The sequence below is a fragment of the Megalopta genalis genome, unplaced genomic scaffold (genome assembly GCF_051020955.1).
Source record: "Megalopta genalis isolate 19385.01 unplaced genomic scaffold, iyMegGena1_principal scaffold0036, whole genome shotgun sequence".
Classification (NCBI taxonomy): Eukaryota; Metazoa; Arthropoda; class Insecta; order Hymenoptera; family Halictidae; genus Megalopta; species Megalopta genalis.
This window is the reverse complement of record NW_027476105.1, coordinates 2,120,651-2,143,943: the sequence shown is the minus strand read 5'-3', so window position 1 is coordinate 2,143,943 and position 23,293 is coordinate 2,120,651. Positions and strand designations below refer to the sequence as shown.

General features: G+C 37.2%; 1 protein-coding gene and 3 pseudogenes across 1 annotated transcript; 1 reads left to right on the top strand and 3 right to left on the bottom strand.

The window, feature by feature from the left end:
* Positions 1–2,329: 2,329 nt before the first annotated feature.
* LOC143261101 (uridine diphosphate glucose pyrophosphatase NUDT14-like) lies at positions 2,330–3,345 on the top strand (annotated as a pseudogene).
* A 306-nt stretch (positions 3,346–3,651) lies between these two features.
* Positions 3,652–5,512, bottom strand: LOC143261100 (beclin-1-like protein). The gene is made up of 5 exons (XM_076527661.1): positions 5,354–5,512; positions 4,917–5,074; positions 4,445–4,857; positions 3,891–4,379; positions 3,652–3,812 (listed from the first exon to the last, which is right to left on the bottom strand). The coding sequence occupies exons 1-5, from the start codon at positions 5,463–5,465 to the stop codon at positions 3,695–3,697; spliced, it is 1,290 nt and encodes a 429-aa protein (XP_076383776.1). The 5' UTR covers positions 5,466–5,512; the 3' UTR covers positions 3,652–3,694.
* Positions 5,513–9,300: 3,788 nt separating this feature from the next.
* LOC143261109 (uncharacterized) lies at positions 9,301–9,831 on the bottom strand (annotated as a pseudogene).
* A 10,064-nt stretch (positions 9,832–19,895) lies between these two features.
* LOC143261108 (uncharacterized) lies at positions 19,896–20,426 on the bottom strand (annotated as a pseudogene).
* Between the last annotated feature and the right edge of the window lie 2,867 nt (positions 20,427–23,293).

The window sequence follows — 23,293 nt, the reverse complement described above, 5'->3', positions numbered from 1 at the left end:
CATTTATACCGTTTTCTATCTAATTAAATTAATTCACTTTGATATTTAAATTCACACGTATAAATTAATTTAATTTTTCTAATTCAAATATTTTGAACTGAAACTATTATATCAATTAAATAAATTGGACTTTTAGAGATACTTATGTTGACGCTTTGAAGATTTATAATAAACTGTTTTTTATAAATGAAATTAATTGAAAAGTTACAACAATAGGTTGAATTAATATTTACAATAGTATAAAACTTATTTATATCAAGTTTACTAATCATAACTAAGTAATTTTGAAATTAATATGATAATAATCGTAACTGGTACGTGCTCTCTAAATTGAATATTTTGAGATTCCTATTTTTGCTGATAAAAATTGTGTCTTTGTTGCGAAGTATCAAGGTTGTTTCGAGCGTGTCGTTAATGTGTACGATATCTAGTATCCGGCTTGAAGAACCAATGTTTCGAACATGTCGTTATTTCGCAGGTTCAAAAACACGTTCGTGTATTGGGCGCCAACGATGGCCTGCAGAATCCGTGAAAGACGGTCGGGAACAGTGGCTAGCAAGAGCCTTAATTGATGGCCGTCAAAAGTGGCCGGCAAGAGCCTGTGCGGAAGATTCGTCTTGAGGCGTGCGAGCTTCGTTTCTGTTGTGCTTCTTGCCAACTCCACTGGGTTCATGAGTGTACTTCACGTTCCAAGGGATTTACGATGGGCAGGAGAAAGTCCAAGGGTCGGGATTTGGAGTCTTTCCTGCTTATTGTGTATGTTTTTGGTGAAGATGACCGTAATTACCGAAATGGAACTTATGAGTGCAAACAATAACTACGAAGTCACGTCTGGTCAAAAATCAAGCCTTAGGATTCTAAACACATAGAATTCTAAACCAACGTTATTTTTAATTACAATTTTGTTCCCATTTTCCATTTCAACTAGAACTAGAACTAGAACTACAACCACAACCACAATTAATTGCAACCAGAATTAATTGCAGCCACAATTAATTGCAGCTACAATTAATTACATATAAATTGACTACATATACAATTAATTACAAATACACATAATTATACGTACAATTAATTACAGCTAACTTTAATTACAGCTACAATTAATTACAGCTGCAAATAAATTACAACTACAATTAATTACAAATAAAATTAATTACAGGTACAATTAATTACAGCTTCCATTAGATAAAGCTACCATTAAATACCATAATTTAATGGATGCAACAATTATGGGTAGCTGTAATTAATTGTATTTGTAATTGATTGTAGTTGTAATTAATTGTGGCCGTAATGAAGGTAGCTGTAATTAAAGGTAACTGTAATTAATGGTAGCTGCAATTAATGGCAACAGCAATTAATTGTAGATGTAATTAAAGGTAGCTGTCATTAATGGTAGTTGCAATTAAATGTAACTGTAATAAGTTGTAGTTGTACTTAATTGTAGGTGTAATTAATGGTAGCTATAACTAAAGGTAGCAGTAATTAATGTTAGCAGTAATGAGAGAGAGAATTGTAGCTGTAATCAAAGGTAGCTGTAATTAATAGTAGTTGTAATTAATGGTAGTTGTATTTAATGGTAACAATAATTACTGGTAGCAGTAATTAATCTTAACTGCAGTTAATGGTAGTTGTAATTAATGATAGCAGTAATTAATGGTCGCTGTAATTAATTGTAGCAATAATTAATAGTAGCTGTAATTAATGGCAGCTGTAATTAATGGTAGCAGTAATTAAAGGTTACTGTAATTAATGGTAGATGCAATTAATCGTATTTCTAATTAATTGTAGTTAGCGACCACATTCAACTAAGAGTCCGGCGACTGAATATCGCCTGCTTATATACCCTTTTTGGTGTGACGAATATTATGACAAATGACGCTCACAAGTCAGAGTCTGCCCCGCATGCCACCTTCCCCTGGTGTAGAAACCTAGTGCGTGGCAAAATATCTTCGTGACAACTGTTCATATCAAGTAAGAGGGACGTGCCAATATTCAAGCAGTTCGGGAGTTGGATATTTTGATTTCGAAAAGTCTAAGCTGAGTTTCTTCGGTTGTAGAAATGACCATTTTTTTTATTATACTTAAGATATTTACAATATTCGACGAGCGTTGCTGCTGTAACTGCTGCGCCGCTCACGAGTATGGAAACTGCCCCGCATGCCACCTTTCCCTAGTCCGAAATATTTTGAATGGATATATAAAACTATGTAACTTGTCGATCTGTATTATCGACTGTAACTAATTATGGTCATCGACAAGCTCGTCTGTGGTGCATCTTTTTGGTTGGAAGAGAACTGTGGCGCTAGTAGTGAAAGATGTCGGAACCTCGAGGTGGTGTTTCAGATACACTATCCGTATATCTTAATTAACTAAGTAATCAACTGAAAATACACTCCACTGCCTTTGTGCATGCATTATCTCGGTTGCTTCGGTTGTGAATTTTCGATTCGAGCTCTAAATCTCTTGATATTTACGAAAAACTGTTAGCGGCGGCCATCTTGTGACGTCATGCTAGTGAGATTGACACCACTCTGGCCGAATATTGCAAATATCTCCTCAATAACTGCAAAACGGATATTTCTACAACCGAAGCCCCCGAGTTTAGTCTTTTGGGAATCTCAATTTTCCACTTGCGAACTGCACACTTCGATATTAAAGCGTCAGTTTTAGTGGATGTAAACCTCTGCAAACTAATATACGTATATGGTTTTTCTTCTATGTGTGGGTCATCATAGTGTGCGTTTTTCCGCCGCCTTAATGTCCGTTCGAATTTATTATCAGCAAGGTGGCGAGCAGAGGGACTGGGATATGGCCAGGGTCCACGACGGCGTAAATATACTGATTTTCAATACTAGTAGGAAAAAACTTGTGTTCGTCAGGCAATTCCGTCCAACGCATTTCTATACGACTCTTTCGGAAACAGGTGGGCTTGAGAAATAAATAACAGGTTGACCTTGAGAAATATTCGCCCAAATTAGGCCCGACCTTGGAAAACTGCACTGGCATCATGGACAAGGATAAGTCTTTAGTCGAGATTGCAAGAGACGAACTCAAGGAAGAATGCGGTTACGAAGCACCGGCAGAGACCATTAAACTTATTAATACTTTTGGATGTGTTAATGTTATGGTTCCGCATGTGATGCAATATAATTACATTTCTCAGATTTTTCATACTAAAATTTGTTACAGATGCACGACTTCTTCACTGTATAAAAACACACTTTTTTATGTAGAAGTCACAGACGAAATGCGCACTCATCCTGATAAGCTTAGTGTTAGGTATAAATATAATTTAAGTATACATAGCTTGATTCTAGAATGATTTTAAATACGTTGCAATGACTATGGTACGAAATATTAAATTTATAGTGCTGAATAAAATACATGAAAAGAGACTTCTCAAGTTTCTCATCCTATAATGCAATTTGTTAAATTGAAGGAGGGGGCATTGCTTCTGCAGGTGAATTAATTGAAATAGTGGAAATAAGTATCCCTAAATTAGAACAATACATAAATTTCAAGGAAGTTCAAAGTCCTCAAAGTTTTCTCTATGGTGTTACCTGGTTTCTCTTTAACAAACTTTTGAGCACTGCTCTTAACACACGCTCTAATTCCGCTAAACATTGTTTGGAATAAGTACTAATGAAGTATAGTAAATAAAATATATATCCTTTATTAAAGAGATATTAAGCTAATGCTCAGTATCATCGTTTGTGAACTGCGAAATAATCCAAACAAGACCCCATTTCAAATTTGTTAAAAGAAATTTTAGAGCTTTGGTCCATTGTTCCTCTGAATTGAATTGTATTCTGAAACAAAATACGTGAAATGGATATTAAAAGAATTTTAACTAAGAGTAGTCGTATTTTATATGTAATTAATCGTACTTGATAGAGTAAGAGATTTTTGTTGCAGAATCTTCTATTTTTCCACGTTTCATTCTGTAGGGCAGACAGAATCCACTGTCACTTTTCTCTACTTGTTCCTTAAATTGTTGTAAACAATCTAGAAAAGCCACCATTGCTGTATCAAACTGCATGTCCCACACAAACTTGAAACCTCCACTTCCATACAAAGGTAATGCTCTCTGCTGGTCCAATGTTTCAATGTAACTGTGATTACCAAATGGCACCAAACGAAAACGTTTGAACGTGAAATTCATCTTACGAGCTAGTGCTGATAATAATAACGTTGTCTGCCCCCAGGCAGCATTTATTTCGCTCCAATCAACCGATGCACTTGGCAATCTGCCTAAACGGAAGGAATTTATTGTTCCAAAATGTTCCAAGTGCCAAATATGAAATGTAGCATTGAATACATTTGTTCTCTTCAGTTTCTCTAGCTGAGATGTTGCATAGGTTAGTTGACATTCCAGCCTAAACAAATTGGTAATGTTAATAGGAAGAAATTGTAATCAAATCAACTATATTGTAATAATTACCTGTGACATTCATCTTCAGCCAATATGAGATCATATTTGTATCTTGAATATTTCCTATAATATCTTTGTTCTTCACTATGCAATCTTTCATTATCTCTTTCTTGTTGAACTATTGCATTTCTGGTTGCCATTTCCTCTTTCATCAATGCTTCTAATTCATTAATCATTTTCTTTTCCGCTAACCAAACATCTTGAAGTTCTTTTGTAAGTGTCTCCATCTCAATATCCTGATGGCTCTGTTGCTGTTGTTCTATTTCTAATTTCTTTAGATATTCATTATAATCTGAACATTCTCCTTCTGTCATCCTTAACTGTTGATCCAATAGTAATAAGAGACTATCGGTGCAATTATTGCAGAGTGGGTAATCAGCAGAGTTGCTGCTACTAATAATATCGCATTGATTTTCTTGTATCTGAAAGAAATAAACATTACATTACTATCTTTCAAGTAAGTTACATGAACTCCAAGTACCTTCAAATGATGACTGAGACTTTCTATTTCCCCACAATCACCAACTAACATGAACCCATTAGTTCCATTCGTAGATTCTGTTAATTTAAATGGAGGAACAAGATATTCCATACTTCCACTTTGAGGTTCCAGCTCTCCCACAACTTGCTGTATGGGATCTGTTAACAAAGTCATATATTGTATTTCTATTAATAGTCCCATTATTTATTGATATTGATTATCAATTCATGTTCTGTTGGTAGCATTATAAAATAATAAAAAAATTATAATGCAGCAGGAAAAATAAAAATAAAAGTGAAATAATGATTTAGTTTGTTAATCAGTATTTATTATCACAATCGAAGCTGAAAATGTTACTGTACATTAAAGAGAATGGCGTATAAAGCGTAAAATCGCTTACAAGGTCATGCATGTAGTTCAAAATAGAAATTACTTACTTAAAAGCTCCGTTGCCGTATGTTTTTTATGATGATAGATTTTTGGGTCTAACCGCAGCGGCTGCAGACAACACTGACACGCGAAACTCACATTACTTTTCATATCTACCATTTTGTCCTTTCGTTACTGAAGTATAACTTAACACTGGATGCACTCGTGCGCCACATTATTTCTAAATACGCATTTGGGACTTCGAACACAAGAACAGCTGCGTTTGTTTTCATCATCTACCGTAAGAGGGCGAAAATAAGCAACAGTTAGGTCGCAGCGCGCTACATTAGCGAGAATAGGTGATTGGCTGATGATTCAATGTTAAGACAGGATTCGTCGTGGATTGTATGCGCAGTGAAATGGTGGGGATGCTTGCAAAAACTAACGGACGTAGAAAAATCATGGAAAACCTGAAATATTGCTGTACTAGGGACACAAATCAGGTGTGACAATAGAACAAGCATTTATACCGTTTTCTATCTAATTAAATTAATTCACTTTGATATTTAAATTCACACGTATAAATTAATTTAATTTTTCTAATTCAAATATTTTGAACTGAAACTATTATATCAATTAAATAAATTGGACTTTTAGAGATACTTATGTTGACGCTTTGAAGATTTATAATAAACTGTTTTTTATAAATGAAATTAATTGAAAAGTTACAACAATAGGTTGAATTAATATTTACAATAGTATAAAACTTATTTATATCAAGTTTACTAATCATAACTAAGTAATTTTGAAATTAATATGATAATAATCGTAACTGGTACGTGCTCTCTAAATTGAATATTTTGAGATTCCTATTTTTGCTGATAAAAATTGTGTCTTTGTTGCGAAGTATCAAGGTTGTTTCGAGCGTGTCGTTATTTCGCAGGTTCAAAAACACGTTCGTGTATTGGGCGCCAACGATGGCCTGCAGAATCCGTGAAAGACGGTCGGGAACAGTGGCTAGCAAGAGCCTTAATTGATGGCCGTCAAAAGTGGCCGGCAAGAGCCTGTGCGGAAGATTCGTCTTGAGGCGTGCGAGCTTCGTTTCTGTTGTGCTTCTTGCCAACTCCACTGGGTTCATGAGTGTACTTCACGTTCCAAGGGATTTACGATGGGCAGGAGAAAGTCCAAGGGTCGGGATTTGGAGTCTTTCCTGCTTATTGTGTATGTTTTTGGTGAAGATGACCGTAATTACCGAAATGGAACTTATGAGTGCAAACAATAACTACGAAGTCACGTCTGGTCAAAAATCAAGCCTTAGGATTCTAAACACATAGAATTCTAAACCAACGTTATTTTTAATTACAATTTTGTTCCCATTTTCCATTTCAACTAGAACTAGAACTAGAACTACAACCACAACCACAATTAATTGCAACCAGAATTAATTGCAGCCACAATTAATTGCAGCCACAAATAATTGCAGCCACAATTAATTGCAGCTACAATTAATTACATATAAATTGACTACATATGCAATTAATTACAAATACACATAATTATACATACAATTAATTACAGCTATCTTTAATTACAGCTACAATTAATTACAGCTGCAAATAAATTACAACTACAATTAATTACAAATAAAATTAATTACAGGTACAATTAATTACAGCTACCATTAGATAAAGCTACCATTAAATACCATAATTTAATGGATGCAACAATTATGGGTAGCTGTAATTAATTGTATTTGTAATTGATTGTAGTTGTAATTAATTGTGGCCGTAATGAAGGTAGCTGTAATTAAAGGTAACTGTAATTAATGGTAGCTGCAATTAATGGCAACAGCAATTAATTGTAGATGTAATTAAAGGTAGCTGTCATTAATGGTAGTTGCAATTAAATGTAACTGTAATAAGTTGTAGTTGTACTTAATTGTAGGTGTAATTAATGGTAGCTATAACTAAAGGTAGCAGTAATTAATGTTAGCAGTAATGAGAGAGAGAATTGTAGCTGTAATCAAAGGTAGCTGTAATTAATAGTAGTTGTAATTAATGGTAGTTGTATTTAATGGTAACAATAATTACTGGTAGCAGTAATTAATCTTAACTGCAATTAAAGGTAGCTGCAATTAATGGTAGTTGTAATTAATGATAGCAGTAATTAATGGTCGCTGTAATTAATTGTAGCAATAATTAATAGTAGCTGTAATTAATGGTAGCTGTAATTAATGGTAGCAGTAATTAAAGGTTACTGTAATTAATGGTAGATGCAATTAATCGTATTTCTAATTAATTGTAGTTGCAAATAATTGTAATTTTAAATAATTGCAATGGTAAATAATTGTAATTGTAAATGATTGTATTTGTAATTATATGTAGTAATAATTAGTAGTAGTTGTGATTGATTGTAGTTATAATTAATTATAGTTGTAATTAATTGTAGTTGTAATCACAATTGCAGCAGTAACTATTGATAGCTGTAATTAATGGTAGCTCTAATTAATGGTAGCAGTAAACGATTTTAGCTGTAATTAAATGAGCCTCAATTAATTGTAATTGTAAATAATTGAAATTGTGATTAATTGTAATTGTAAATTTTTGTGTTTGTAATTAATTGTAATTGTAATTATTTGCAGTCGTAATTAATTGTAGCTGTAATAAATTGTAGTTCTAATTAATGGTAGCTGTAATTAATGTTAGCTGTAATTATTGGTAGCAGTAATTGATGGTTGTGGTAATTAGTAGTAGCTGTAATTAATGGTTGATATAATTAAGGGCATCTGTAATTCATTGTATTTGTAATTAATTGAAGAAGTAATTAATTGTAGTTGCAACTAATTGTAGTTGTAATTAATTATAGTTGTAATTAATTGTAGTTACAATTAATTGTAGTTGCAATTAATTGTAGTTGTAACTAATTGTAACCGTAATTAATTGTAGTTGTAACTAATTGTAGCCGTAATTAATTGTAGCCGTAATTAGTTGTTGTTGTAATTAATTGCAGCTGTAATTACCGGTGGCTGTAACTAAGGGTAGCTGTAATTAGTGGTAGCTGTAATTAATGGTACTTATAATTATTCGTAACGGTAATTGATATTATCAGTAATTATTGGTAGTCGCAATTAATGGTAGCTGTAAATAATTGTAGCTGTAATTAATTGAGTTTCAATTAAATGTAATTGTAATTAATTGTAATTGTATATAACTGTAATTGCAAATAATTGTAATTGTAAATAATTGTAATGGCAAATAATTGTAATTGTAAACGTTTGTATCTGTAACTAATTGTAGTTGTAATTCAATGTAGCCGTAATTAATTGTTGCCGTAATTAATTGTAGCTGTACTTAAGGGCAGCTGTAATTAATGGTTGCTGTATTTAATGATAACAGTAATTAAGGGTTGCTGTAAATAATTGTAGCTGTAATTAACGTTTGCCTTAATTAAGGGTAGCTGTAATTATTTGTATTTGTCACTAATTGTAGTTGTAATTAATTTAACGGTAATTGATGGTATTTGTAATTGATTGTGATTGTAAATGATTGTATTTGTAATTAATTGTAAATGTAATTAATTGTAGCCGTAATTAATTGTAGCTGTAATTAATGGTTGCTGTAATTAATGGTAGGAGTAATTATTTGTGGCTGTAACTAATTGTAGCTGTAATTAATTATAACTGAAATTAATCGTAACTGTAATTAATTGTATTTATAATCAATTGTAATTGCAAATAATTGTAGTTGTAAATCATTGTAATGTTATTTAATTGCAGTTGTAGTTGATTGCATTTGTAATTGGTTGTAGTAGTATTTACTTGTAGTTGTAATTGATTGTAGTATTATTTAATTGTAGTTGTAACGGATTGTGTTTGTAATTGATTATATTTGTAATTGATTGTATTTGAAATTGATTGTATTTGTAATTGGTTGTATTTGTAATAGATTGTATTTGTAATTGATTGAAGTTTTAAATAATTGCAGCTGTAATGATTTGTACTTGTAATCAATTGTAGTTATAAATAATTGTAGTTGTAATCAATTGTAGTTGTTTTTCCTGCTAGTTTTTGAGCTCCGAGATTGTCGTTGAATAGCTTGACAGTTCGTGGGCCGCTGATTCCCATGTCTCTTGCCAGTCGTAGCAGATACATCGCCTCTTTTGAGGCGTCGCTTAGGGCCATGTATTCGGCCTCCGTCGACGACAGCGGTACAGTCCGTTGCTTCCTGGAGTCCCAGGACACAGTCCCACCGTTCATTGTAAAAACGAAGCCGGTGTACGATCTTCGATCTTGGATACACACCGCCCAGTCGGCATCCACGTATCCAGTTAGGTTGCTGATATTGTTCTTGAATACGATTCCCACGTCCGAGTTACCCTTTAAGTATCGTAGTATCCTCTTCGCTGCTTGCCAGTGTCCTTTGCCGAAGGAATCGTTGAACTGACTCAACGCGCTGACCGCGTGTGATATGTCAGGTCGCGTTGCGACAGCTAGGTACATTAGTGCACCTATTAGCTCTCTGTAGGGGGGCTTCTCACCGTCGTCCATGCTCCAAAGTTTCGATTTGGACAGCTTAACTCCTGCCTCTATTGGTGTGCTTGCAGGTTGCACTCAGCCATGTTAAAACGATTTAACAAATCGTTGATGTAACCCTTTTGCCTCAGAGTTATTCCACTGGTGTGGCGGGAGAACTCGATCCCAAGGCAATACTTCACGTTCCCCAGGTCCTTTACGTCGTACGAGTTTCGTTGAAAGTCGTAGACTCTGTCGATCTCTTCGGACTTGCGCGATATAATTAAGATGTCGTCCACGTAAACGACGATCAAGGTAAGATTATCACCCGCGCCCCTTACGTAGACGCTCGCATCGCCTGCTGTGGGGGTAGCACCGAGCTTGATCAGTTCGTCGCTTAAATGTCGATACCAACAGCGACCAGCCTGCTTCAGGCCGTACAGGGGCGATCCCTGTGTAGCGAGGCCAGCATTCTTTTGGCTTCAGCTAAGATTTCGGGGGATGTGTGTTGCTTCGACACGATAAACTCGAGAACCTCCCTGGTATAATTTGGGACCTCCATGAAGATTTCCTCCTCGATGACTCCGTTCAGGTACGCTGCAGTCACGTCGAATTGTCGAATGTGCATTTTTTGACTGGCAGCAAAGGCACCGGCGAGGCGTATAGAGCTGACCGGGGTATAGGGCTACCGGTGCGATGGTTTCGCTGTAGTCCGCGCCCGGTTTCTGGGAGCAACCTTTCGCCACGACTCTGGCCTTCCTTCTTGTAATTTCGCCGTCTGCTCCGTACTTGTTTCGAAGCAGAATGCGGCTTCCGACTGTCGACTTGTTCGCGGGACGATTAAGCATGTCCCATGTTTATTTTTGAGAATGGAGATAAATTCGTCGGCCATTGCTAACATCCATTCGTCTTTTTGTGATCCAGAGATCGCTGATTTGATGGAGACTTCTGCCAAACCAGCCGAGTCACTTGGTTCTGCGTTTCGTTCCTGGTAAACTTTCCGCGGTCTACCTGGTTTTCCTGTGCGTAGCATTCGGGGCCTTCCGGGTGCGCTCTCGGGCTGTCGCTCCTCCCATTCCCCTTCGGAACTGTGAACATTTTCAACCGAACTACCTGGATTTTCGTCGACGCCAACTGTGCCGTCCAGTCTCGCAGTCACCCCGATGTCGAAAAGAGGATCCGTCTTTTCGGGACCCTCGTCTGGTCGGTCCTCGTCGACACTTGTGTCTTGACTCGGATAGAAATGCTCCTGATCGGAAGCCTGCATCTCGCCCTTTGTTTGTAGAAATTTAACGTCGCGCGAAATTTCCACTTTGCGCTCCTGGGGGATCCACACTCTCAGTCCCTTGGCTTGGTCAGCATAGCCTAGAAAAAAAACCTTTCTTTCCGCGTGAGTCGAACTTTCCCGCGCGTGCCGACCGATGTACACAATAGACTTCGCGCCCGAATTCTTTTAATCCGCTAACGTCCGGGGCCTCTCCTATCCAAGCCTCGTGAGGGGTCCGCCCATCCAGAGAGCTTGTTGGACATCTATTTCTTGTATAGTTTGCTGTAGATACGACTTCTGCCCAAAACGAAGGTGGAAGCGCCGACTGAATTAGTAGGCACCTTGCCATTTCGACGAGTGTACAATTACAAATACAATCAATTACAGCTGCAATCTGTTACAACTACAATCAATTACAACTACAATCAGTTACAACTAAAATCAAGTACAACTACAATTAATTTGCAACCACAATTAATTGCAACAGACGTGATTAATGGCAGCCGTATTTAATGGTAGCTGTCATTAATGGTAGCTGTATTGAATTTTTAATGGCAACGCAAATAATTGTAACAGAGTTAATTTTTATTGAAAAAAAAGAAAAGGAAACACACATAAAGCTAATCGATATTAAGGGTGATAGTTCGGTAGGCACAACTACACACTTCGCTCGTCTGCAGGCAACTAACTAAAAAACAAAATTTTTGGCCGTTCGAGCCTCAAGAAAAAAGGCAACGCAGACAGTAGACAGTCGTCGCACTCTCTCGCTAGATGCGACGCAGCTCATCATACAACAATGTAATACCCTAATTTAAAATATTACGTCCGTCGCAGGGACAACCTTCAATACTCCCACTTATTTTAAATCGCCGAGCACATTTATTTTTTCTCTCAAGACGCAGAACTGTGATTTAGAGAGAGGCTTGGTGAAGATGTCTGTCAGCTGTTCTTCAGATGGCATATAAGAAACTTCGATTTCTTTACGTTTAGCGACCTCGCGTACAAAATGAAATCTGACGTCTATATGCTTAGACCGTTTGTGGAATTCATTGTTCTTCGACAATTTAATGGCGGACTGATTGTCCACAAACATTGGCACGGCTTCGCATATTAATTTTAATGCTATTGTTAGAATTTCGCCGCATTTTGTAATGCGGCGAAGCCAACGAGCTTCCTGTGTGCCATATGTTAGGGCAATATATTCGGCTTCGGCAGTTGAAAGAGAAACGACGCTCTGTCGTTTACTCGACCATGAAACTGGTCCACTATAAATATAAAACCGCTTCTTGACTTGCGAGTTTCTGTGCATCCTGCACAGTCCGCATCAGTAAATCCTTTAAGTTGAACTGAACTCCCACTCTTTCCGAACACTATCCCATGATCGCGAGTACCCGCCAAATACCTAACTATTCTCTTAACTGCTTGCCAATGTTCCTCGCCATACGAATCCACGAACTGACTGGCAATGTTGATTGCATATTCTATCTATATCCGGTCTACAAGTTCTCGCAGAGAATAACAAAGACCCGATGGCTTCTCGATACGGCACACGTGACATTCTCTCACTTTCGCACTTGTTTTCGGATTCTTTTAATTTACATAAAAATGAACCCGGTTCCGCAGGAGTACTCGAACATTTCGCGTCACTCATACCATATCTCTCAATGACTTTCGTGATATAATTTGACTGACATATTTTTAACACCTTCTCTTTGCGATTTCGTACAATTTGTAGACCCACAAATTCGCTCGGCTCGTGGGATACAATTTCAAAGTTACTTTCCAAGTAACGCAGTACTCTATTTATTGCAGTCTTACACGCACTGATCAGCAGCCCATCATACACATATAATGCTAAGTACACAGCCACACCATTGATCGCTCTCACAAACACACACTGATCACTTTCGATGCTCGAGAAATTTAAATTTTTTAAGAAACTCACAAACTTCTCATTCCAATTGCGTGGTGATTGCTTCAACCCATAAAGGCTTCGATGTAATTTGCAGACGAGATCCTTCCTAGAGTCAGTCGTGTATCCTTCCGGCTGCTGTAGGTATATATCCTCCTGAAGATCGCCGTAAAGGAACGCAGTTTTGACATCGAACTGCATTATTTCAAAATCTTCTCTTGTAGCAATAGCGAGAAGAATTCTTACGGATTCATAGCGTACCACCGGAGAAAATGTCTCGAAATAATCGATACCTTCTCGTTGTGAGAAGCCTTTTGCAACTAACCTCACTTTATAACGATCGTTACTTTTGATGGTGAAAACCCACTTACTACCGACAATTCTTTTATCCGGTGGCAGTCTGGTCAAACTCCATGTATCATTCTTCTCGAGTGCAGTAAGTTCTTCTTTCATTGCTGCCTTCCACTTTTCAGCGTCTGGACATAATACAGTTTCCTCAAAATTTGCAGACACGATTCCGACCAGAAAACCAGACACTGGTATGCCATATCTTTCTGGCGCTCTTATGCGAGTACGATCTCGCAGCTGCCGACCTTCAGGTGGACGGTCCTCTACCGACTGATTTTGATCGTGCTCCGCTTCTTCCTGAGGTAGTTGATTGTTACCTCTTGGATCAGGATTGCCATCGGCTCCGAAACTGAATTCGAACCGAAGAGAAGAACTATCCTCATCTACTCCTGATCCCAGAGTCTGTAGTTTGTTGATTCCCCGTCGTAGCCAACAATAATCATCCTCTTGCTTTTAGCGTCGAATTTTTTTCGCTTTTTATCGGGAATCTTCACATAGGCTTTCGAGCCAAATACACGTAAGTGTTTGATCTGAGGTCTCCGATTGAACCACTTTTGGTGTGGCGAGTCAGATTCACTGGGTTGTAATATGACGCGATTGAGTACATAGCAAGCGGTGTTTACAGCCTCAGTCCAAAGTTTCACATCTACACCACTGCATAGCAGCATAGATCTTGCGCTTTCAACGATTGTTCGCATTTCACGCTCAGCTCTCTCATTTTGTTCGTGAATATATGGTGATGAGAGCTCTTGAACGATACCGCGATTCTTCAGATGCATGCGAAACTTATCACAGGTGTATTCAGTTCCGTTGTCACAGCGCACGACTTTTATTTTATTGCCTGTCTGAGTTTCGGCGAACTATTCAAAATCTTTATATTTTTCAAATACCTCAGACTTGTGCTGCATGAAGTAGACCTTTCTGAAGTCGGTGGAATGATCCTTGAACAGGAGAAAATATCTGGATCCACCATAGGATTTGACGTCGATCGGACCGCACACATCGGTGTGAATGTTTTCACCTGCTTTGAAATTCCCCCTGTCACTTACTGCGTAGTGCGGCTTACGAGTTTGCTCACCAAGTACGCACGATTCACAAAAGAAATGATTCCCTTTGTCGATATCAAGCTTGATATCAGACATTGTGATTGTCTTCGTCAGAGCACGCACATTGATGTGACCTAATCGTTTGTGCCACAGCATCATAGTCTCATCTGCACTTTTAGTCTCTGCCACATTGCACTGAGTTACCACAACATCAAATAGCATACGGTACAAAGCACCATGCCGTACGCCAAGTGACGATAGCGTACCATCACTATTACGAATTTCACATCTGTCCCTCACTGCATGAAACGAGAAACCTTTGTCTGTTACTGTCTTATCATCTGCTATTTGAACCGAGAAACTATTACTGAGCGGCACTATATTCTTGAAAAATTCTTTTCTGCCAGTCATGTGTTTGCCTGCGCCCGAATCAGCAATCCACACATTTTCATCTCGATCCAAAGTGTTCGAGTACAGTGCTGAAATATCACATACGTATCCCGGAAGAGTCTTCATTTTGGTGCTTGACTCACCGTCTTTCTTGTAGTCATTCGTCCGAGAACACTCGCGGGCCCAGTGCCCTTTTTCCTTGCTGATGCCGCATTTCGTGCGTTTCTTCAGCTCTTCAATATCCTTTTTCTTGGCTGCCCTTCGCTACTTCGCATCTTTTTCTTTCTGCTTGTTAGTTGATGCTTCTTTGAGTTTCAACATGTGTACCTGAAGCGCCAGTGAGACCGCTTCATCTCCTTCGACGAGGCGCTTTTCCTCTCGAAGTATTCTAGATACGAGGTTATCTTTCTTCCTGTGAGAATCTGGAATACACTCCTAGGCCATTCTAAATGAAGAAAATCTGGGGGGCAGGCTACTCAGAAGTTTGGTCACTACTGCCGTTTCGGACGGCTTGTCATCGGTATCTTCCCATTTTTTGCGGATGTTCTCCAGCTCTTCTATCTGTCGAGCAATCGGTTCACCGCCATTGATCTTAAATGTATAAAATCTCTCCCATGCGCTCTGCTTTGCATCTTCGGTGGCATCACCGTATAGACCTTTGAGCTTCTCCCATATCACCTTAGGTGTTGAGCAGTTGATCAGGTTTGGATGCAGTGATCTGTCTACTGTGCTCAGAAGTATCACCGCAGCTTGCGATGAGTTTTTCATCCATTTCTTCCACTCAGCAGTTTTAGTCCCCTTGTCAGGTTCCTGCTCTGTGCCTTCAACAAAGCCAATCAGCTCTCTAGCCTCAAGCAGAAACATCATTCCAAACTTCCACATGGGATAATTCGACCCATCGAGCTTCGTTAGGTCAAGAATTTCTTTATCAGCCATGATAAATAAAACTTTTCTGCGGGAATATTCACTATCACTCACGACAACGTCGAACCCTGATGCAGTCTAGCTAGACTTTAATTTCAATAATAGCACTCACGACGCGCAGTGGAAGCGTGCTGGGCCCACAAACTGTTGAATTTTTACAAGCAACGCAAATAATTGTAACAGAGTTAATTTTTATTGAAAAAAACGCATAACTACACACCTCGCTCGTTCGCAGGCAACTAACTAAAAAACAAAATTTTTGGCCGTTCGGGCCTCAAGAAAAAAGGCAACGCAGACAGTAGACAGTCGTCGCACTCTCTCGCTAGATGGGACGCAGCTCATCATACAACAATGTAATACCCTAATTTAAAATATTACGTCCGTCGCAGGGACAACCTTCAACAAGCTGCAATTAAATGTAACTGTAAGAAGTTGTAGTCGTACTTAATTGTAGGTGTAATTAATGGTAGCTGTAATTAAAGGTAGCAGTAATTAATGTTAGCAGTAATTAATTGTAGCTGTAATCACACACACACACACAAAGACAGCAGTAATTAATAGTAGCTGTAATTAATAGTAGTTGTATTTAATGGTAGCAATAATTACTGGTAGCAGTAATTAATCTTAGCTGCAATTAAAGGGAGCTGTAATTAATGCTAGTTGTAATTAATATTAGCTGTAATTAATGGTAGCAGTAATTAATTGTATTTCTAATTGATTTTACTTGCAAATAATTGTAATTGCAAATAATTGTAATAGTAAATAATTGTAATGGTAAATAATTGTAATGGTAAATAATTGTTATTGTAAATGATAGTAATGGTAAATAATTGTTATTGTAAATGATTGCATTTGTAATTAATTGTAGTTGTAATTAGTTGTAGTTGTAATTGATTGAAGTTGTAATTAATTATAGTTGTAATTAATTGTAGTTCTAATCAATTGCAGCTGTAATTAATGGTAGCTGTAATTAAATGAGTCTCAATTGTAATTGAAAATAATTTAAATTGTATATAATTGTAATTGCAAATAATTGTAACTGTAAATAATTGTAATGGTAAAGAATTGTAATTGTAAATAATAGTAATTGCAAATAGTAGTAACTGTAAGTAACTGTAATTGTGATTAATTGTAATTGTAAATGATTGTGCTTGTAATTAATTGTAGTTGTATTTAATTGTAGCTGTAATTAACAGCAGCGGTAATTAATGGTAGCTGCAACTAAGGATAGCTGAAATTAATGGCACCTGCAAATAAGGGTAGCTGTAATTAATTGTATTTCTAATTAAATGCAATTGAAATTAATTGTAATTCCATATAATAGTAGTTGTAACTGAATGTGTTTGTAATTGCTTGTATTTGTACTTGATTGTATTTGTAATTGATTGTGTTTGTAATTGATTGTGTTTGTAATTGATAGTATTTGTAGTAGATTGTATTTGTAATTGATTGTATTGTTAATTGATTGTATTTGTAATTGATTGTAGTTGTAATTCATTGTAGATGCAATTGATTGTATTTGTAATGAATTGTAGTTGCAATTAAGGGTAACTGTAATTAACGGTATGTGTACTTAATGGTAGCTCTATCTAATCGTAGCTATAATTAATTTTATTTGTAATTAGGTACATTTGTTACTAATTGCATATGTAATTATTTGTATATGTAATTAATTGAATATGTACTTAATTGTAATTTTATATAATTGTCATTTTAATTGATTGCAATTGTTATTAAATTTTGCTCTAATTAATAGTAGTTGTAATTAATTGTAGCAGTAATTAATTGTAGCCATAATTAATTTTAACCGTAATTAATTGTAGCCACAATTAATTGTAGCTGTAATTATCGGTAGCTGTAATTAACGGTAGCTGCAATTAATGTTTGTTGTAATTAATGGTAGCTGTATTTAATGGATGCAACAATTATGGGTAGCTGTAATTAATTGTATTTGTAATTGATTGTAGTTGTAATTAATTGTGGCCGTAATGAAGGTAGCTGTAATTAAAGGTAACTGTAATTAATGGAAGCTGCAATTAATGGCAACAGCAATTAATTGTAGATGTAATTAAAGGTATCTGTCATTAATGGTAGTTGCAATTAAATGTAACTGTAATAAGTTGTAGTTGTACTTAATTGTAGGTGTAATTAATGGTAGCTATAACTAAAGGTAGCAGTAATTAATGTTAGCAGTAATGAGAGAGAGAATTGTAGCTGTAATCAAAGGTAGCTGTAATTAATAGTAGTTGTAATTAATGGTAGTTGTATTTAATGGTAACAATAATTACTGGTAGCAGTAATTAATCTTAACTGCAATTAAAGGTAGCTGCAATTAATGGTAGTTGTAATTAATGATAGCAGTAATTAATGGTCGCTGTAATTAATTGTAGCAATAATTAATAGTAGCTGTAATTAATGGTAGCTGTAATTAATGGTAGCAGTAATTAAAGGTTACTGTAATTAATGGTAGATGCAATTAATCGTATTTCTAATTAATTGTAGTTGCAAATAATTGTAATTTTAAATAATTGCAATGGTAAATAATTGTAATTGTAAATGATTGTATTTGTAATTATATGTAGTAATAATTAGTAGTAGTTGTGATTGATTGTAGTTATAATTAATTATAGTTGTAATTAATTGTAGTTGTAATCACAATTGCAGCAGTAACTATTGATAGCTGTAATTAATGGTAGCTCTAATTAATGGTAGCAGTAAACGATTTTAGCTGTAATTAAATGAGCCTCAATTAATTGTAATTGTAAATAATTGAAATTGTGATTAATTGTAATTGTAAATTTTTGTGTTTGTAATTAATTGTAATTGTAATTATTTGCAGTCGTAATTAATTGTAGCTGTAATAAATTGTAGTTCTAATTAATGGTAGCTGTAATTAATGTTAGCTGTAATTATTGGTAGCAGTAATTGATGGTTGTGGTAATTAGTAGTAGCTGTAATTAATGGTTGATATAATTAAGGGCATCTGTAATTCATTGTATTTGTAATTAATTGAAGAAGTAATTAATTGTAGTTGCAACTAATTGTAGTTGTAATTAATTATAGTTGTAATTAATTGTAGTTACAATTAATTGTAGTTGCAATTAATTGTAGTTGTAACTAATTGTAACCGTAATTAATTGTAGTTGTAACTAATTGTAGCCGTAATTAATTGTAGCCGTAATTAGTTGTTGTTGTAATTAATTGCAGCTGTAATTACCGGTGGCTGTAACTAAGGGTAGCTGTAATTAGTGGTAGCTGTAATTAATGGTACTTATAATTATTCGTAACGGTAATTGATATTATCAGTAATTATTGGTAGTCGCAATTAATGGTAGCTGTAAATAATTGTAGCTGTAATTAATTGAGTTTCAATTAAATGTAATTGTAATTAATTGTAATTGTATATAACTGTAATTGCAAATAATTGTAATTGTAAATAATTGTAATGGCAAATAATTGTAATTGTAAACGTTTGTATCTGTAACTAATTGTAGTTGTAATTCAATGTAGCCGTAATTAATTGTTGCCGTAATTAATTGTAGCTGTACTTAAGGGCAGCTGTAATTAATGGTTGCTGTATTTAATGATAACAGTAATTAAGGGTTGCTGTAAATAATTGTAGCTGTAATTAACGTTTGCCTTAATTAAGGGTAGCTGTAATTATTTGTTTTTGTCACTAATTGTAGTTGTAATTAATTTAACGGTAATTGATGGTATTTGTAATTGATTGTGATTGTAAATGATTGTATTTGTAATTAATTGTAAATGTAATTAATTGTAGCCGTAATTAATTGTAGCTGTAATTAATGGTTGCTGTAATTAATGGTAGGAGTAATTATTTGTGGCTGTAACTAATTGTAGCTGTAATTAATTATAACTGAAATTAATCGTAACTGTAATTAATTGTATTTATAATCAATTGTAATTGCAAATAATTGTAGTTGTAAATCATTGTAATGTTATTTAATTGCAGTTGTAGTTGATTGCATTTGTAATTGGTTGTAGTAGTATTTACTTGTAGTTGTAATTGATTGTAGTATTATTTAATTGTAGTTGTAACGGATTGTGTTTGTAATTGATTATATTTGTAATTGATTGTATTTGAAATTGATTGTATTTGTAATTGGTTGTATTTGTAATAGATTGTATTTGTAATTGATTGAAGTTTTAAATAATTGCAGCTGTAATGATTTGTACTTGTAATCAATTGTAGTTATAAATAATTGTAGTTGTAATCAATTGTAGTTGTTTTTCCTGCTAGTTTTTGAGCTCCGAGATTGTCGTTGAATAGCTTGACAGTTCGTGGGCCGCTGATTCCCATGTCTCTTGCCAGTCGTAGCAGATACATCGCCTCTTTTGAGGCGTCGCTTAGGGCCATGTATTCGGCCTCCGTCGACGACAGCGGTACAGTCCGTTGCTTCCTGGAGTCCCAGGACACAGTCCCACCGTTCATTGTAAAAACGAAGCCGGTGTACGATCTTCGATCTTGGATACACACCGCCCAGTCGGCATCCACGTATCCAGTTAGGTTGCTGATATTGTTCTTGAATACGATTCCCACGTCCGAGTTACCCTTTAAGTATCGTAGTATCCTCTTCGCTGCTTGCCAGTGTCCTTTGCCGAAGGAATCGTTGAACTGACTCAACGCGCTGACCGCGTGTGATATGTCAGGTCGCGTTGCGACAGCTAGGTACATTAGTGCACCTATTAGCTCTCTGTAGGGGGGCTTCTCACCGTCGTCCATGCTCCAAAGTTTCGATTTGGACAGCTTAACTCCTGCCTCTATTGGTGTGCTTGCAGGTTGCACTCAGCCATGTTAAAACGATTTAACAAATCGTTGATGTAACCCTTTTGCCTCAGAGTTATTCCACTGGTGTGGCGGGAGAACTCGATCCCAAGGCAATACTTCACGTTCCCCAGGTCCTTTACGTCGTACGAGTTTCGTTGAAAGTCGTAGACTCTGTCGATCTCTTCGGACTTGCGCGATATAATTAAGATGTCGTCCACGTAAACGACGATCAAGGTAAGATTATCACCCGCGCCCCTTACGTAGACGCTCGCATCGCCTGCTGTGGGGGTAGCACCGAGCTTGATCAGTTCGTCGCTTAAATGTCGATACCAACAGCGACCAGCCTGCTTCAGGCCGTACAGGGGCGATCCCTGTGTAGCGAGGCCAGCATTCTTTTGGCTTCAGCTAAGATTTCGGGGGATGTGTGTTGCTTCGACACGATAAACTCGAGAACCTCCCTGGTATAATTTGGGACCTCCATGAAGATTTCCTCCTCGATGACTCCGTTCAGGTACGCTGCAGTCACGTCGAATTGTCGAATGTGCATTTTTTGACTGGCAGCAAAGGCACCGGCGAGGCGTATAGAGCTGACCGGGGTATAGGGCTACCGGTGCGATGGTTTCGCTGTAGTCCGCGCCCGGTTTCTGGGAGCAACCTTTCGCCACGACTCTGGCCTTCCTTCTTGTAATTTCGCCGTCTGCTCCGTACTTGTTTCGAAGCAGAATGCGGCTTCCGACTGTCGACTTGTTCGCGGGACGATTAAGCATGTCCCATGTTTATTTTTGAGAATGGAGATAAATTCGTCGGCCATTGCTAACATCCATTCGTCTTTTTGTGATCCAGAGATCGCTGATTTGATGGAGACTTCTGCCAAACCAGCCGAGTCACTTGGTTCTGCGTTTCGTTCCTGGTAAACTTTCCGCGGTCTACCTGGTTTTCCTGTGCGTAGCATTCGGGGCCTTCCGGGTGCGCTCTCGGGCTGTCGCTCCTCCCATTCCCCTTCGGAACTGTGAACATTTTCAACCGAACTACCTGGATTTTCGTCGACGCCAACTGTGCCGTCCAGTCTCGCAGTCACCCCGATGTCGAAAAGAGGATCCGTCTTTTCGGGACCCTCGTCTGGTCGGTCCTCGTCGACACTTGTGTCTTGACTCGGATAGAAATGCTCCTGATCGGAAGCCTGCATCTCGCCCTTTGTTTGTAGAAATTTAACGTCGCGCGAAATTTCCACTTTGCGCTCCTGGGGGATCCACACTCTCAGTCCCTTGGCTTGGTCAGCATAGCCTAGAAAAAAAACCTTTCTTTCCGCGTGAGTCGAACTTTCCCGCGCGTGCCGACCGATGTACACAATAGACTTCGCGCCCGAATTCTTTTAATCCGCTAACGTCCGGGGCCTCTCCTATCCAAGCCTCGTGAGGGGTCCGCCCATCCAGAGAGCTTGTTGGACATCTATTTCTTGTATAGTTTGCTGTAGATACGACTTCTGCCCAAAACGAAGGTGGAAGCGCCGACTGAATTAGTAGGCACCTTGCCATTTCGACGAGTGTACAATTACAAATACAATCAATTACAGCTGCAATCTGTTACAACTACAATCAATTACAACTACAATCAGTTACAACTAAAATCAAGTACAACTACAATTAATTTGCAACCACAATTAATTGCAACAGACGTGATTAATGGCAGCCGTATTTAATGGTAGCTGTCATTAATGGTAGCTGTATTGAATTTTTAATGGCAACGCAAATAATTGTAACAGAGTTAATTTTTATTGAAAAAAAAGAAAAGGAAACACACATAAAGCTAATCGATATTAAGGGTGATAGTTCGGTAGGCACAACTACACACTTCGCTCGTCTGCAGGCAACTAACTAAAAAACAAAATTTTTGGCCGTTCGAGCCTCAAGAAAAAAGGCAACGCAGACAGTAGACAGTCGTCGCACTCTCTCGCTAGATGCGACGCAGCTCATCATACAACAATGTAATACCCTAATTTAAAATATTACGTCCGTCGCAGGGACAACCTTCAATACTCCCACTTATTTTAAATCGCCGAGCACATTTATTTTTTCTCTCAAGACGCAGAACTGTGATTTAGAGAGAGGCTTGGTGAAGATGTCTGTCAGCTGTTCTTCAGATGGCATATAAGAAACTTCGATTTCTTTACGTTTAGCGACCTCGCGTACAAAATGAAATCTGACGTCTATATGCTTAGACCGTTTGTGGAATTCATTGTTCTTCGACAATTTAATGGCGGACTGATTGTCCACAAACATTGGCACGGCTTCGCATATTAATTTTAATGCTATTGTTAGAATTTCGCCGCATTTTGTAATGCGGCGAAGCCAACGAGCTTCCTGTGTGCCATATGTTAGGGCAATATATTCGGCTTCGGCAGTTGAAAGAGAAACGACGCTCTGTCGTTTACTCGACCATGAAACTGGTCCACTATAAATATAAAACCGCTTCTTGACTTGCGAGTTTCTGTGCATCCTGCACAGTCCGCATCAGTAAATCCTTTAAGTTGAACTGAACTCCCACTCTTTCCGAACACTATCCCATGATCGCGAGTACCCGCCAAATACCTAACTATTCTCTTAACTGCTTGCCAATGTTCCTCGCCATACGAATCCACGAACTGACTGGCAATGTTGATTGCATATTCTATCTATATCCGGTCTACAAGTTCTCGCAGAGAATAACAAAGACCCGATGGCTTCTCGATACGGCACACGTGACATTCTCTCACTTTCGCACTTGTTTTCGGATTCTTTTAATTTACATAAAAATGAACCCGGTTCCGCAGGAGTACTCGAACA

Excerpts from the sequence above, each read along its gene's own strand:
- LOC143261100 (XM_076527661.1), bottom strand. The coding sequence starts at position 5,465 with ATGGTAGATATGAAAAGTAATGTGAGTTTCGCGTGTCAGTGTTGTCTG. Across the intron at positions 5,075-5,353 it reads TACGGCAACGGAGCTTTTAA|ATCCCATACAGCAAGTTGTG; the intron begins GTAAGTAATTTC and ends CTTTGTTAACAG. Across the intron at positions 4,380-4,444 it reads GCTGAAGATGAATGTCACAG|GCTGGAATGTCAACTAACCT; the intron begins GTAATTATTACA and ends CAATTTGTTTAG.